Source organism: Gavialis gangeticus, unplaced genomic scaffold (assembly GCF_001723915.1).
Source record: "Gavialis gangeticus isolate Ggan-Ray unplaced genomic scaffold, GavGan_comp1, whole genome shotgun sequence".
In the NCBI taxonomy this organism is placed as follows: Eukaryota; Metazoa; Chordata; order Crocodylia; family Gavialidae; genus Gavialis; species Gavialis gangeticus.
Window position 1 is genome coordinate 3,548,246 of NW_017728996.1, and position 15,854 is coordinate 3,564,099.

Below are 15,854 nucleotides of genomic sequence, written 5' to 3' on the forward strand. Positions count from 1 at the left end.
CGAAGCTACAGAAATGGCAGGCATGTTTGGAGAAAGTGCGGCGGGGTGGGAAGCAGTCAGTCTCAGGGAGACGGATACAGCTGGTTCAGTGAGAATTGTTTTATCTTTGAGCTCCTATCTGGTGTAGTTCTCCACTTTGGGAATTCATGGAGGTTTTGCACTGATTTATGGAAACAGAACTGATAAATGTAGAGTTTCCCTGGGATCTTCCCCTTCTGCCTGCCCCCATCCATGCCCAGCTCTCTCGCCAGAACTAAATGATGCTTTCAGCCTGGACCAGCTGCCTGGGCTGCCAGTATGGGCTGAGGACCAGGCTTTGCTTTCACTTGGGCTGGTTACCTGCCCACCGTGTAGTTGAGGACACAGTGATCCAAACTCAACCAAAATCACTCGCACGCTGGTATTCCCCAGTGCCTCCCGCTGTTCCCTGGCAGGACTGTACATTTTTGGCTGTACATCACCAGAAAAAAATGACAGAGCAGCTTAGATCACTCCCATGATGCATGGTCTAGGAGCTCACACAGGCGCATGCACAGCAAGGACACCTTAAATTAGGCCTGGCATTTCAATGCAGCCGCCCACACCCAGGCCAGACTCCCTGGGATGCTTGAGCCTGAAGGCCAATGGTCCAAGCCAAGTCTGCCATGAAGGAGTGCCATACACGTACCCCTAGCGCCTGCCAGCTCTGCCCATGTCCCTGGCTCAGCATCCCCTTTGGGCAGCACACGGTAGGCAGCTTGGAAAGTGTCTTTCATCCTAGGAGGAGCTGCATTGCAGTGGGGGAGCCCCTGACCAGACAAACATAACATAGCAGAGTCTGCTGGGACTGTAGGCCTGGAGGATTGTATGTTTAAAATGGTCATTATCTGGGGACTGAGCAGGCTGTGGTTGTGAAACACTTAATGGAAAAGGGTTAAGTCGTGAAATGCTTAATGGAAAAGGATTAAGTCCTCCTTTGGTCCAGCTTTGTGCTGAATAGTATCACTTAATGCAAGCTTTATACCACCTTGTCTCTTCTCTTTGTAATCAGGCCAAGGCTCTTTTCCAGTGATGAAGGCCAGGCATCGTCTTGGTCATTTTTTCGTTCCTTGAAAAGGATGCGATAGGACAACAATTGTATACAGGAGCTTAACTGCTAGTCAAAACAGCCAGTGCAATGCCTGCCAGAAAGGTAATTAACTGTCACAGCGACTTCTTCTGGCTTCCTAATTCCAGGGACCTATCTGTGCATGTGTTCCCTTTGCCAAAAGTGCCCCAGCTCTGAAGTGTCTCGGCCACAGCTGTGCTTGTTGAAGCACTCTGAAAACTGTTTGGACAACAGTTGCACACTTCCAGTACAGACAAGAGGGAAGAAACACTTAATCTCAGACCCTGGCTTGAACTCACAGGCTCCTGTGCTGGCTACCAAGGTCCCTTTGGAGCGTGTGGGAGCAACACAGCATGTCCTATTTCGGTCTCATCCTCTCTTTCTAGCATGGTTGGGCATGACCCTACAGCCTCACCCCCAGGCCTCTCCTGGAAGAGGGCTAACTGCAGAAAGAGGGGATCCTGCTTCTGGTGGGGGGTGAGGCTTGTTGGGAATTACACATTTGGGCTCCAGTACTGATAAAACCTTACAAGAACCTCACAACATTGGAGGGTTTCTCCCTCCCGCAGTTCCAGTTCCTGAAATGTCATGACAATTGTAAGTTTTGAGGCCTTCTGGTTGTGCAAGAAGGGCTTGAAAACATCTTGCCCTAAGAGTTCAGACACCAAAAGGTAAAGATAAAACCAAAAACATTGGTTGGGCTTTTTTCCTCCCAAATATCATAATTTTTTAAGTCGGTCTCACTTTTTTTAGAGGACCTGGCTAATGACTGAAGGCATGTAGTTGGTAATACTTCATCTCCTGCTGGTGTTTCCAAGGGATTGTTTGATGGGAGGAGGTTTTTTCCCCCCCCCCTCCCAGAGCTAAGAGTAAAATGGAAATGGAGGCAATTTGATGATACAAGTTGGTCTTGTTCATTATGATTTTGTGCCAGCCCTTCTGGGGATGTTGGGAGGAGGAGAGGCTGACTCGGGGTCTTATCTCTTGCTTGTTCTGCTGGGGACACAGCAAGCCAAAGCACATTGTCTCGGTTCACACGTGTGTACTGACCTGCCCATTTTACACTTCCCTAATAGGTTCCATCTAGGCCCTGGAGCTTGAGAGAAACATTACCAGTATCTATTTATTTTTCCTCCTTGCCTTTTATGAATAGTCATGATGGGTTATTTCTAGGATCCCATCTTTCCTGGAGGAGTGGTGATCACTTCAGGACCATACTATGGCCATGCATCAGCCTGCCCACTTGAGGACTTTTGCCTTTGTTTAATGTTTCTTTGGAAAACTTCAGGCTAAGTACAGAAAGTCAAAAAGCCCAAGGCTGAATTGATTCAGTTTTTGCAGGTTAGTCTAAGCTGCACAGAATAAATTGAAACAGAAGTGAACAGACGTTTACCTTTGAATCAGGAAATGCAGCCACTTGTCTGCAGTGGCTCAGGCCAGAAGCCAGGGGGCACTGGAGAAAGGCTATCTGGTTGTGTGCTCACTTCCTTTTCCTGCTGCCCCCAAGGTCTCTGGGATTTGCAGTCCAGAATTACAGCAGCAGGACTCTGCATGGTTTCTCATCACTTCTTCATCTTGCTTCCAGGTGCCTCTGGGTTTTGTAGTCCACAGTCGCAGCCAGCAGTAAGTCTGAGCAGGGGAAGGGGAGTCTAACCCCCCTCCCTGGCTCCAGACCCCGGCCAGAGTCTGCCAGGGGGCAGTTCCCTCCCCTGCAGACTGGGCTGCATCCCCAGCCGGGCTTGCCCCCCCGCCTCATCAGCCAGCCCTCACTGCTCCAGCGAGGGAGCAGAGGAGTGCGGCCAACCCTTCTCTGCTGGAGCAGACAGCACAGCCCAGCCTAGGGCTGCAAAGCATGCTGGGATGCTAGGGGACTGTGATTTAACTTGAACCAGGAAGGGGTCAAGGACAGAAGTTCCATAAACCGATGTGATCTAAATCAGTTAAGCCTGATACTACATTCAACCAGACATATCTTAAACCAGTTTCAGCCATTTTGAAACTGGTTTATGTGCAGTGAGTTTCTGTTCTGTTACAGGTGTAACCCAGTTTCTGATCACTTAAACTAGATTACGTGTAACTTCTGTCCCTAGCCTCAAGCAGGTTTATAAGATCTTCGTGCTGCAGGTACAGGGAGCTGAGGGGCCGCATTGGTCTGAAGTCAGGGTGGCACCTCAGAGACCTGCTCAGAGAGGCATGAGCTTTCATAGGCTCCTGCATTTGGTAGCCTGTTTCCTTGGCAAGCTTATGCCTCTCTGAATCATTTAGGGCTGGGTGACACCTCAGACTCTATAGATGGGGAGCAAGGATGCACCCTGGATCCTCTTGCCCAGGCAGAGCACATGGCCTATAAAGTTACTTAGAGGACGCAGTTGCCTCGTGGAATGAAAAATTGTGCTGCACTGAATGAAAAACCCGCTGCTCCTGTTCCCTAACAGGCTAAACTCCTGCCTCCATTGAGACTGAGACTGTTACTGATGTAGGCGCCTTTCTAGTGCAAAGCTAGAGCTAGTAGCAACAACTAAACTTTGTATTCATATAGGTAGAGTGTGAGCAGAGAGACAAATTATACTGAGGTAAGGTGGGGAGGGGAGACGGCACGCCAGATGTCCTTTGTGTTTTGTGCATCTAGCAAGTGCACGCGCAACTGAGATGACTTTGCTCTGACTCGGTCAGGAGCGAGCTGCCCTGTCGGGCTCCCGCTTGCTACGGGAGAGCCGACACATGAAACGGGTGTTACAAAACAGTGCGTTTCTTCCTTCCCTTTAGCTCTATTAGGTTCTTCCTTGAGTAATCATGGCCTGAGTCTCCAGAATCGGATTCAAGGGTGAAATGGGAGTAACCGGATGGGAATCAGAAAGCCCACCCCAGTGAGCAAGAATCACTGGGGGGGACTTCCGTAGCTGCTCAGGGACCTCTGGTAGCCTAACTTTTAAAATACCACAGGTAGCTTTGAAAATCAGCCATTACATCTGCTTCTCTTTGTCAGATTCAAGCCAGTTCATCTCCATTTTGTACTCGTTTAATCCACCGGAGAGCGTGGGGTTCACCATCATAAAGGGTGTCAGGGTTAGGCCCGCTATACCTTAGCCGAGCTACATGAGTCTCGATCAGCTTATTCAGCGTGTTGGTTCTCCGTGATAACCTTCAGCCGTCCCCCCGAGCGCGACGATGCCTTGATTGCTTCCAGCCGTATTGGTTAAGCTGCCATCGGTTTTAGTTACGCCGGGTGGTGGCCGGGATGTGTTTTTGTTAAATGAGTCAGTCCTGCCACAAGCTATGTTGCATGTGACCTTCACATCTCATCTTCTCTGCTTTCTAGAATTTCTTCTGTAGGATTTTAAAGGGTCTCACCTCTGCTTTCGTTGGCTCGGCTCCGGGGTTTCTCTGCTGAGGAAGCCAGCATTGCAGCTCTGTTCCTATGGTAACAAGAAATTGGATTTGCTCCTAATATTACTACCTGTAAAAATGCTTTCCATCCCGCATGTTTGCCTGGGAAGCTCCCCTCTCAGGCTCTCCTGACAACGACCTCTTATAGCCCATAAAATTAAAAATCATGAGTCCCATGGAGCAGCCCGCGGCCAAGGGGTCGCCTTTCAAAATGTTTATTTGTCGACAGTTCCCACATCACAGAGCCTGCGACCAGGCAACTATTTCCCACCCTCTGAGGAGGGAGATAGAGGCACATCTCAGCTAGGCAGTGTCCACATCTTCAGGGCACCCTGTCTCTTCTGGATCCCTGCACAAATCCTATGATCAGCTCGTGTCTAACTGGAGGATGTTTCTGGGGAAAAGCATATAGTCCATGAGGCAAGCGCGAGTCCAGGTTCATAGCATTTAAACCAAGATGTGCCGTATTACGCCTTTAGGAACAGATTCAAGCAATCCTGGCTGAGACGTATCAAGCTGAGCATTGGCCGTAGCCTAACCAGCCCAAACCCATACTTGCAAACTAATGCACCTTGTCTTTGCGTGCCTGAGGCTGTTGTGAGCGTGAGAAGAAGGCACCCCACAGCAGCCAACACAAGAAAGGAGAGTAATTGCCAAGCCCAACACCCTGCAACTTGATGAGACATGGGAATAAACCTACTTACAAGCCTCCGCAGGTCTACAGACAGGTCTCTAGCATCTCATGCTCATCGGTCATTTTATCAAAATGAGTCTTCTTCCTACAGCGTCTGTGTAGTTTACTGATCAGGTCAGAGAGGTTGGAGTGAAGGCCATGGGAATTATCTTTCAGATAATCCTAGCCTTGGAAAGGAAGTTAACAAAACTGCATTTCATTAGCATGGGCAGCACAGCTTCCAATAGAAAGGTGCTGCCAGTCTGCATGAATGTGGGGCTGGCCGGTCTTCCCTGGCCCTCACTCTCCAGAAGGATGTAAATCCAGGGCGCAAGTTGTGCCAATCAGTTAATCATCGTATCTCCAAGAACCTGAAAATTCCTCAGCTAGAGGTGATTTGGGTAAATCTGATATCTTTTAATAGACCAACTCAAATAGTTGGTCTAATAAAAGATATCAGATTCACCCAAAGCACCTTGTCTGCCTGGTCTTTAGACCAACACACCTACAACCTACACCCCTAGCAGTGATTTGGCATTTCTTCTTTCCCAGACACTTACCCTACCTCGGTGGGCACAGGTATAATCCTCATGAAGACGGGAGTTCAGATAAGCCACTATTAGCTTTGCTGCCCCTAACTCAAACCAGACCTAAGAACTAAGATTTCTTAGGGGATGGTATGAGCCACCCAAGCTTCACTGGTACACATACAGTGGGGCTTTATCTTTCAGCCACAAAGTTGCTGCTATTTAGGACTTATTTAATCCATGTAAACCGTGGACCCTTAACACCTCTGTCTCCTGAGAGGGAGCTGCAGCAGAAACCCGTAGAACTGACTCGAAATAATCCAGTCTTGGCTTTCATTGCTTGTAATGTTTAGCAAGCATCGCTCCCCTCCTGTGCCAGCCTGGCTTGGATCACAGTTGTGTGCTGCTGCAAGCGGCAGATGTGAAAAGCAAAAAAACCCCCAGAAGATTTGACTTGACTCCATCATATTTTATGCATTGTGGTGAACATGTTCACATTTTTCCTATACTTCATCTTCTTTCTCCCGGTCCCTATTAAATGCATGTGAGCTTTGAGTTGAGCACGAACAGCTGATCCCGATCAGAAAGCCCATCCGTCTGTCAGGCATGTATCCTATTCAAAAACTGTACTTTCCTGTAGCTCAATGTTGCTGATAACGGCATATCTTTACAAATGCTAAAGTAAGACTTCTGAACATGAAGCTCCTTGAGGAGAAGATTACTAGATGTACCAAGCTGAGAGGTTCGGGAGCAGTCCAGCATTTGGGCTGTATAAATATCTTCTGTTGTATACACCATTGTGCATTTGCTCGGAAAATAAATGGCCGTAAATATGTGTGTGTATATAAAAACTCAAGCTGGCTCCCAGCTTTTGGGATTGCAAGAAACATCCGTTGGCTTTTGCAGGGATATCCAGAAATCTACTTGCTCTTTCTGTGCTGAGGCAAACGCGGAGGGTACTGCAGCACAGCAGAAATCAAGCCAGGCTCATTCATTTCTTTCACTGCAATTAAAATTCTTGAACCGCATCAAGATAGTTCCATCGTTGCTCTGCCCGGGCTCGGCACTGCGTGCGCGCAGGAGGGAGCTCTTCACGTCCCATTGGCAGCCCCTCGTCTTGCTGTTTACATTCCAGCTCTCTTGAGCTCATCGGCAGCAACGAAATACGTCCCGAAAGAACACGCTATAGCGCACCAAAAAATGCACTGTTTTGATTGACTTCAGTGACCACAGAATACCGTTCGTACAAAAATGCATGAGCCTCTCCCTAACCCTGTCTGCCTTAGGCGATCGAATTGGTGAAGGTGCATTTATCAGTGCAAAAAGCCTGCTTGCTCTCGTCAGTTGAGGTGCTTACGGGGTCTGTGAGATGCCTGCAGTGCGGGTCTATTAGGAGTATATAATGACTTGTCCGAAACATCTGTGCAGGGGGAGTTAGTGGCTACGTGGATGTTGGGCCCGGGTGCATGGAAGTAAATGCATTGAACACCTACATGCATCCGCCCTCAAAAGTAGGTGACTAGAAATGAATCCAGGGAGGACTGGTTGTTGTTGGCTCCCAACGTATTCATCGCAGGGCAGCTGGCACATTGCAAAGGGGGCGAGGTTCAGGCTAGTAGAGGCCAGCAGCAAGCTACGCCGGAGCAAGAAGTAGTTTGGCCTCGGAGGGTGTCTGAAGCACATTCAGGTGCTCTTCAGGATGGAGATGGGCTTCTCTCTGTGGGCAGGGAGAGGGCTAGAAGCAGCAGCTTGCAGCTTTAGCAGGGGAAATCTAGGCTGGAGACAAGGAGGAACTTTCTGGTTTTAAGGGTGGTCAAGCCATGGGACAGGCTGCCTAGAGACACCGCGGGATCTCCATCCTTGGGAACATTTAAGAGCAGGCTGGGCAACATTTGGCAGGGACAATCTTGCCTTGAGCAGGGGACTGGATGACATGAGGTCCCTTCAAGCCCCATTTTCATAGGATTGGGGGAAGGGAAAGATGCATCTCTCATTCTCCCATGCTCAGGGCTGCCAGTTTAAAGACATGGTCGGACCACTCATCTTTCAAACCCCATGAGGTGCAAGCCCCAATGGCCACATGTTTGCAGTGTTTTCCATCCCCAGGTTGGGGTGTCCTTCAACCGGGGAGAGGTTCAGTGTTGGGGCTCCTCACGTGGCCCTTGCTGTTGAGCTCGAGCGCTGCCTTCCCTACCCTCCACCCCTTGCAGCATCGGTAGCTTCCACCAGATAGGTAGGAGAGTGCCGCGGAGATCTTGCGATGACTGTGGCACTCGGTCTGGTCATGAAGACCGGATTGAATAGATGGGACATCCATCTGCTAATCCTGTTAGAGCACCAGTCCATATTCAGGAGCTGGCTTGCTCTTACGCTGCTTGTGAGCGGGAGGATATTAGGAGGGACGTCTTTTGTTAGATGCTCCTGGCAGCTCCAGATGACCCACAAAAAAACCCGTTGCTTCTCTTATAACTTTGCTTATCCTGGGCAAGGATGGCTCTGCAGCGTAGACGCTCCTAGAAATGGTCTCGGTGCTCAAAAGAGTTAAGCCCCTGCAGCCTGCGGATGGGCTGGAGAGCAGAAACAGGTGTCCTCCTTCAGATTTGCACAGCTGTGACCTTTTCCGCCCTCAACAAGCAGGTTTAAAAATAGTTGGAGCCCGGGTCAGCCAGAGGTCTAGTGACGCGTCCCACGCAGGGGAGCCGAGGGCAGCACTCGAACTCGGTCCCTCGATGCGCAGACTGGTACGGGGTGAGAAACGAACGGTAGCTCAGTTCGTGGGCCGGGGGTAAGTCGCCCTGCTGCATTAGGAAGGTTTCCCGGCAAAGGGAGAAGTCTGGAAATGCAGAGCACTCGCATCTCTCCCTTTCTTCAGCGGAAAGGACCAGACCTGTGAGCTGGGACTTGTGCAACCCTGTAAATCTGCTTCTCCCTTATCACCGCTGGTCCAGTGCCCCATGGGCTGCTTGGCCCTTATGGTGCGGATGCAGCTGCCCAACAAACGACTTGCAGAGCAGGATGTATATTCAGACTCCAACCCCTGGACAGTGTCCCCCCCCCCACACACACACACACACACACATCTGTCTTCCTGATGCGGGTTCAGAATAGACCCGCACTTAGCACTCGCATGGCTTTGCCTGTCAAGCAAGGTAAGGGATGCCCCCGGTCCCAGATGTTGCCCCACTCCCCCATTGGCTTGGATTGATGAGATGTGTTTTCTTTTTCTCTGACATCAGGATTCTGCGACACCTTCAACATCGACACCAAAAGGCCCAAGATCATACCGGGCTCCAAAGAAGCGTATTTCGGCTACACGGTGCAGCAGCATGACATCGCTGGGAAGAAATGGTAAGCGAACATCAGCGGTGGCGGAGCTCTGCCGTAGCGCTCTGCAAGAACCGCGGGGTTGAAAGACGGCTCGTGGGGCATCCAGCCCAGGCCCTAGTGTGCGTGGTATCATCCTCATCACCAGTCCAGGCGCCGTGCTTGTCCCCTCTCTCAGCTGCTGTTGCTTTGGAGGCGGCAGCTTTGAGAAATCTGGCTGAAGAGACTGTTGCTCTCTGTTTTGTTGGTCCGGATCCAGAGGAAGGTCTCTGGGGTTTTGCCTTGCTGTGCCAGAGCCCAGAACTGAACCCATACGGAGGCATTTGCTCGGAGCGAGGGTCTATTTAATCTTTGCAAGCTCAGTGGCTGCAACACAGGGCTGGGAGCCTGGTGCCTGCACAGACCTTTGCCCAGCCTAAACTCCTCCAGGACACAGGGGTGAAGCAAGGAGGAGACTGCTTATGGCCCCAGACTGTGAGGCTTCGCTCTTTGTTGTTCCTGAGCATTGTTGAAGTCCAAGGTACCGCCGAAGGGTGACATGATTTTCGTGGGAGGGTCTGTCACAGAGACCTTCTTCTCTCACTAGAGGAAGCAGCTGCAGCGCTGTCTGGACCCTGCAGTGCTGACATGTTTTGCATGGTCGCTGGGCAAAGCAGGGCTGGTTCAGCTCCCACGAACATGACCTTGGCTTCCCTCCAGGCAACTTCGCCCTTCCTATAGCTTCATATCCCCCGCCGCGCACAGAGGACCCCATCTTCCTGCTGCACCCTTCCCTGCTTCCTACACCCCTCGATCCCCCCAACACAGTCCCCGTACTTCTTCATGCCTCACCTACCCATCCCCTGGCCTCCTTGCCAGCCCATAAGCCTCTACGCTGCCTAATCCCTTTCCTCTTTATTCAGTGCATCTTAAACCTGAGCCAGTCTCTTGCTCCCAGGTGCTCTCTGTGGGCCATGCTTCCAGAGCCTCCTTTTCCAGGTGGTGAAAAAAATCCACATTTTAGTCCTGAATTGGGCAGCCTGTTGGTACCCAGATCCTACCCACCTGTTCTTGTGTCAGCCCTGCCCTTCCAGCTTTCACTGCTCCTCTCCCTTCCTGCCACACGTGCAGTAGTCACAGTCCCGCTCAGCCTCGCTCGCTGCCTTGCAGGGTCTGTCTCTGTGGCCCAGTGCATTGGGGTGACTTCACCTGGACAGAGCACCACACAAATGTGGTTATATCACTTCTGGTGCCAGAATGAGCTCATGACTAGTTCGGCCATCCATGCACGGCCTGATGTACTATGCAGTTGTACATCCGTGTCTCCATTTACCATCGTCTTGGGAGCCCTTCCCTGTCCGGAAAGGCACCTGCCCATAACACATGGCCAGACCTCTCATAGCATCCTAGACAAGGAGGGTTGAAGGGACCTCGGGAGGTCGCATCTAGTCCAACCCCCTGCTCAAAGCAGGACCAGCCCCACCTACATCATCCCAGACAAGTCTTTGTCTACTCAAGTCTTCAAAACCTCCAAGGATAGAGAGTCCACCACCTCTCTGGGTAACCTGCTCCAGTGATTCACCACCCTCCTAGTGAGAAAGTTTTTCCTAATACCAACCTCAACTTCCCTTGCTGCAGCCTGAGCCCATTGCTCCTTCTGTCATCTGCCCCCACTGAGAACAGCCCAGCTCCATCCTCTTTGCAACCCCTTGCAGGGAGGTGACAGCTGCTATTCAATCCCCCTCGGTCTTCTCTTCTGCAGACTAAATCAGCCCATTTCCCTGAGCCTCTCCTCACCAGTCATGTCTCCCAACCATTTTCATCACCTTCCTCTGGCCTCTTTTCAACGTGTCCACATCCTTTCTGTAGTGGGGGCCCACAACTGGACACAGGACTCCAGATGTGGCCTCCCCAGTGCTGAATTGAGGAGAATAATCATTTATTGGCATTGCTAATAATAATATCATTTCCCTCGACCAGCTGGCAGCACTCCTACTCGTGCAGCCCAGGATGCCTTTGGCCTTCTTGGCACCCAGGGCACGCTGCTGGCTCCTATTCAGCTCCTTGTCCCCACTGCAACTCTACGGCGTGGCCTGGCGTGGCTGCAGTGGCTCTGTTATTTTAGACTTCACCGAACTGTTTTTGTGTCCTGCAATTCATGCGCATCCGGGCAGCCATGGTGCTGTGCCTTAGCCAGACTTCCCTTTGGATTCCCCTGCTTTTGTCATCGCTGCCCCAACGCACTTAGACGTGGTTCCTTTCTGGTTTAATTTAAGGCTCGTGTGATCTGCCCAGATGCACTGTGCTGTGGCCAGCGACGAGGCTGCAGCTGGACGTCTTCCCTGGCTTCTCTAAGGCCAGAGCGATGGCGTGTTCTTCCCAAGTCCCGCCGTGTCCCACTTTAATTACAGACTGAGCTGCTGGCACGGGGGGGGGTGGGAAAGGCTTGTTATAAACAGCACAGGGCACATCTGTGTTAACTGAGAGGGGGAAAGGCCCAAATCCGAGCAAAGGGAAGCCACTTGCAGCTCCAGAGCACCTCACTGGGAGGGTTTGCTCACAGAGAGCTCAGCAGGGAATAAAGCCGTGGAGGGTCCCAGCCTCCCTTCGCCTCTCACAGCTGGGCCACGGGTTGAGCTGGCTATCAGATCTAGATCCAGAGAATTAAACCCACCTTCCCTTTGAGCATTTGCCCCTATGGGCTGGTTGGGAAGCTGGAAGGTAGCATGTTGGCTGTGGCAGGTTGAAAAGACAAATATATATTTGAAGGTGTCTGTTGAACTTCAGTCATCGCTAGGACTTTGCAAACGGAGGGTCTGGGCACTTTCCCGCTGAACCTTACATTGGCTTTTGTCCTAAACTGACATTTGCATCACTGGCTTGTGATTTTATTTTATTTTTTTGCATGCCAGCTTGAAGGGCCTTACAGACCTGATCTCCAGAGAGCGGCTGCTCTGTCCCTTCTGCAAGTATAGCCTGCAAGAGGTCACCTCAAAGAGGTGGCCTGATTTTTCAGTACTGCAAAGTACCCTTCAAGTCCCTGGCAGGGGCACTGAATCTGGGGTGATGGACACCTCCAGCCCTACCCCTGGCCACGAAGGGCCTATCTCTTTTTCCTGCTTTTTTGTCTCACTTTGTGGATTGTGAGAAAATCCTTTTCCAACTTGAGGCCTGTAGTTTTTCCATCTGGGACAGCAGTGACTTGTACGTCCGCAGCAGACGCTCCAAGTGCCTCATTTAAGCGGTCGTCCACCGCCTCTGTCTGCTGGCTGCCAGCACCAGGCAATGCAAGCAAATGAATGGAGCAGAGATGAGTGCTGCCAGCTGTTGCTGTTTGCTGACGGCCAGTAAGTGAAATCTCAGTCTCCTTGGGGTTCAGCAAATGCAGAACCTGCTAAACCAGCGCGCGTTGGCTGTCCAGCTTGTTTGTTAACCGCATGCTTGAAATAAGTCATATATCGGGGGGCAGTCACTGAGGACCCTCAATAGCATTTCCCAGGAGTTTTGGTGATGTTTCCAATGGCTCAGAGCAGTCAGGGGTGTTTGCACTTCGAGTTGGTGTTACCGGACCTCTTCTGAAGCTGGCGTTGTGCTCGGAGCTGTTTGCAGAGGGGGAAATTCAACCTGTGGACTCTCTAAGAGTTGCATTCTCTCATGGTTGGGGATTTGTTCTGTGATTTGGATATTTAAGCCACCTTAGCTGATTGGATCAGGGAAATTTCAAAGAGGCAGCACCAAAGGATGGATCCAGGTATCCACCCCCAGATCCTTGCATACGCATATGAATAAGGGTCCGTACTCAGTGGCCTCTTTCCCCAGCACGAGGCCTGGGGAAGCCTGTCCACGTGAGTGCTCATAAGAAAGCCAGGACTGTGAAATGGTCAGATGGGCACCACGAATAACTTGGTGCTAGTAGCACTGCTCACGTTGTGGAGCATGCAGGGGCTGACTGCTGTCACTACAGCATTGTGCACGTAACACCTTCTAGTGACCTTGCTGCCACGTGCAGGGGCTCCGCTTCAGTCCCAAATGTCACCAGCATTTACTTAGCCATCATCTCAGGAAACCTGATTTGAGCTAGGATCAGATCTCCTGGAGTTCAATGTCCAGCATCCAACCAGGTTCCTCCTTGCCTGTTTCTGATGAAGCCAAACCTGAGTCCGGATCACAGCCTGCCGCATATTTAACCACCCCGGTCTCCTTCGGTAGGCGATCCAGCAATGCTAATAAAACCTAGAAGCATGATCCACCTCCAGCAGGACAGAGCAATCCGCTACACACTGCTGATCTTTGATCATGATTTAAGTCCTCGTGACTGATACCCAAATGATGTATTGCTAGCCATTGCACCTCTGGCTACAGCTCTCCGTCATTGCTGGGTGTACCCCCAGCTTTGCGGGAGAATGCAGCAAGGTTTTTTTTGTATAGGGAGAATTAAAAAAGCACCTGACTTGAAATCTGGTTTGTGATGACCTGGAGCAGGAGATGCAACCTGTTGGCATTGACCTCCATCCTTTGCTGGATGGTGTGTGTAGTGGGGGAGAGCTAGCAAGAAACGTCTGCTATCCATCGCGGGTTTATCATCGCAGCCATAGTATCCCCACAGCTATTTATTTTCAGGCTGGATTGTTTGCCTGTGATCCTCACCCCAAACTGCCAGACAAACTGGAGATGGGCCAGGGCCCCTGGACCCTACTGGGACACCAGCTTGAACCCACCAGTGGTGCAAGGGTGGCTGTACACCATGCAAGTGCAATTGCTGCTCTCGAGCACTCCCAGGCAATCGACCTGCATCTCCTTGCCACAGCTGGAAGATGCCAGTGGGCCACATCTGGTTTCCTGCTCTCTCTCCCTTCTCTTTGCTCCCATGTGGCTTTTAAGGACAGAATTCAGCCCAAAGTGACTGCCCGACACTGGATGAAACTTCTTCAGTGCGTGACAGTGAAACACCTCCGAGTGCCGTTTCTGCCAATAGACTGGACCATTGCAGCATGAGCTGTGCGCGGCTACATCTTTCAGCAACGGGGAGTCTCAGACTGGTGCAAAAGCACAGTGCTGGGGCTTTGGGGCCCTATTAGGTCCTTGTGGGGGAACTAAAGGTGCTGGTAATGACTGATAAGGCCCTAATGGTGTGGGACCAGCCTCTCCTATCAGGCTTGCTGCTTCCCCTGCGACCAGCCGGTTCCCTCTTGCGATAAGGAGACGTCTGGCAGGGCACTAGCTGGGCTCCTCCAGCCTGGTCCCAAACCCCTTGGATGCTCTGACTTTTCAGTCACAGCCCCCTGTCTCACATTGCTGAGGGTCTGACTCCTGGCTGATCGAGTGGGTGATCATTTTTAAGGCTGGTGGGGTTGAATTTAATTGCACTCATTTTATAGCTAGTGCTGGTGGCACACAGAGAGCTTGGGATTTAATTCTTTCTGAACTAAAGACATAAAAAGATCACCTTTTTCCAGATGAACCCCTATTTTCCTGCATCGGTTGGCATAACAAGCTTATGCACTGGGATATCCAAGCACCAAGATGAGACCGGGGGCAGGCACGTTTTCATCATCCCAAATAATTTCCAAGTTAGAAGGTAACCCAACAGAGCAGACCTAAGTTTGGAGGCAATACCATCCCAGGCTTCAAGCCAATCGGTGGTGTCTTGCCCATGCAGATGAGCACTGGTGCAAGTGATGCATTGTGATACTTCGTGGTCTCATGGTGCCACCGCTCAGGTAGTCACAGAGGGAAGCATTCCCCTGCACACCTACAGTCGTCATTTAATTATTAGCTATTCACGTTCTCATTTTCAGAAACCACCTCCTGGTTTAAAGCCCAGCAGCTCATTTTAGCTTTCAGTGAAGTATTTCCGTCTCTTAGGCCCTAGGGAAAAAAATGCTTTGGCAAGCGGAATGGGAGTACAATTACTGCTAGATTCCTGGCTCCCATCCACCCTACATTTAGGTGACCAGAAGTCTTTGCCGTCTGAGTTGTTGGTCTTGGTTCATTTCCTAGAAAATGGGCATTGCATCGCAAAATTGCTGTAGCAGGCACAAACTGGCCCCTCTCTGTTTGTGGCCTGAGTAGAGGAGCCAAGTTGGGCATGGAAAATGAGCCCCCGCTTCAGCCCCAGACCCCTCAAGGGCAGGGCGAAGACATGGGGCAGGAGGCTCCATTCTCCAGGGCTGGTCCTCAGATGCCTTTCACAAAAATGCGCCTGAGCTTTTATGAATAACCAAGAGATTTGCTGTGAAATAAAGGGTGCAAAATAAGGGCCGGTAAAGGACAGACCTCAAGCGGGTGGAAGGCTTTGCTTTGACTTGAGCCGGTTTCCATAGGAAGATGTTGGATGGGCCACTTCTGAGCTGAGAAAATGGTACTTGGAGTTGCAGCTTTCAGGGGTGCGATGAAGAGGCAGAAGTGGGAAGGGAGGTCATGGTAACACTCGTGACTGTTTTGGGGAGGGAATCATTTTTAGGATTAAATTTCAGGTGTTTTAAAGGCCAGAAATGGGTGAAGCGGAGCAACAGAAGCCAACAGCTTGCCGACAAGTTGAAATCCAGGCGCACGTTAGGTGCACGGGGTATAGCTAGCGGGCCAATCTGTTCTGTAAGCAGTGTCTATGCATGGACCGCTCATGAGAGTGACAACCACGGTTGCAGGGAAAACCATCTATGGCTGGTGACAGGCAAAATCACTGGACTGAAAACACAGAGGACACCAGCCCATCGGCATGAAAATAAGGTGTTTCCAGAGAGCTGGATCAGGCCCTGAAAAGGCCGGGGAACGGGATACCAAAGTCACCCCCGTCCTGTTGGGGATAAAGTCAGAGATCAACAACAGCTGCCTGTACGTGCATGAATACCATAGCTTGAGTGTGCCTCCAGGGCTG

At 50.9% G+C, this 15,854-nt stretch overlaps 1 protein-coding gene across 2 annotated transcripts in view; it reads left to right on the forward strand.

Moving 5' to 3' along the window:
* Nucleotides 1–15,854, forward strand: part of ITGA11 (integrin subunit alpha 11) — a 167,720-nt gene that overhangs the window by 14,317 nt on the left and 137,549 nt on the right. For both annotated transcript variants that reach the window (XM_019503937.1, XM_019503936.1), the window contains exon 2: nt 8,911–9,022. In XM_019503937.1, coding sequence (XP_019359482.1) covers nt 8,911–9,022 — 112 coding nt within the window. The remainder of the gene's footprint in view (nt 1–8,910; nt 9,023–15,854) is intronic.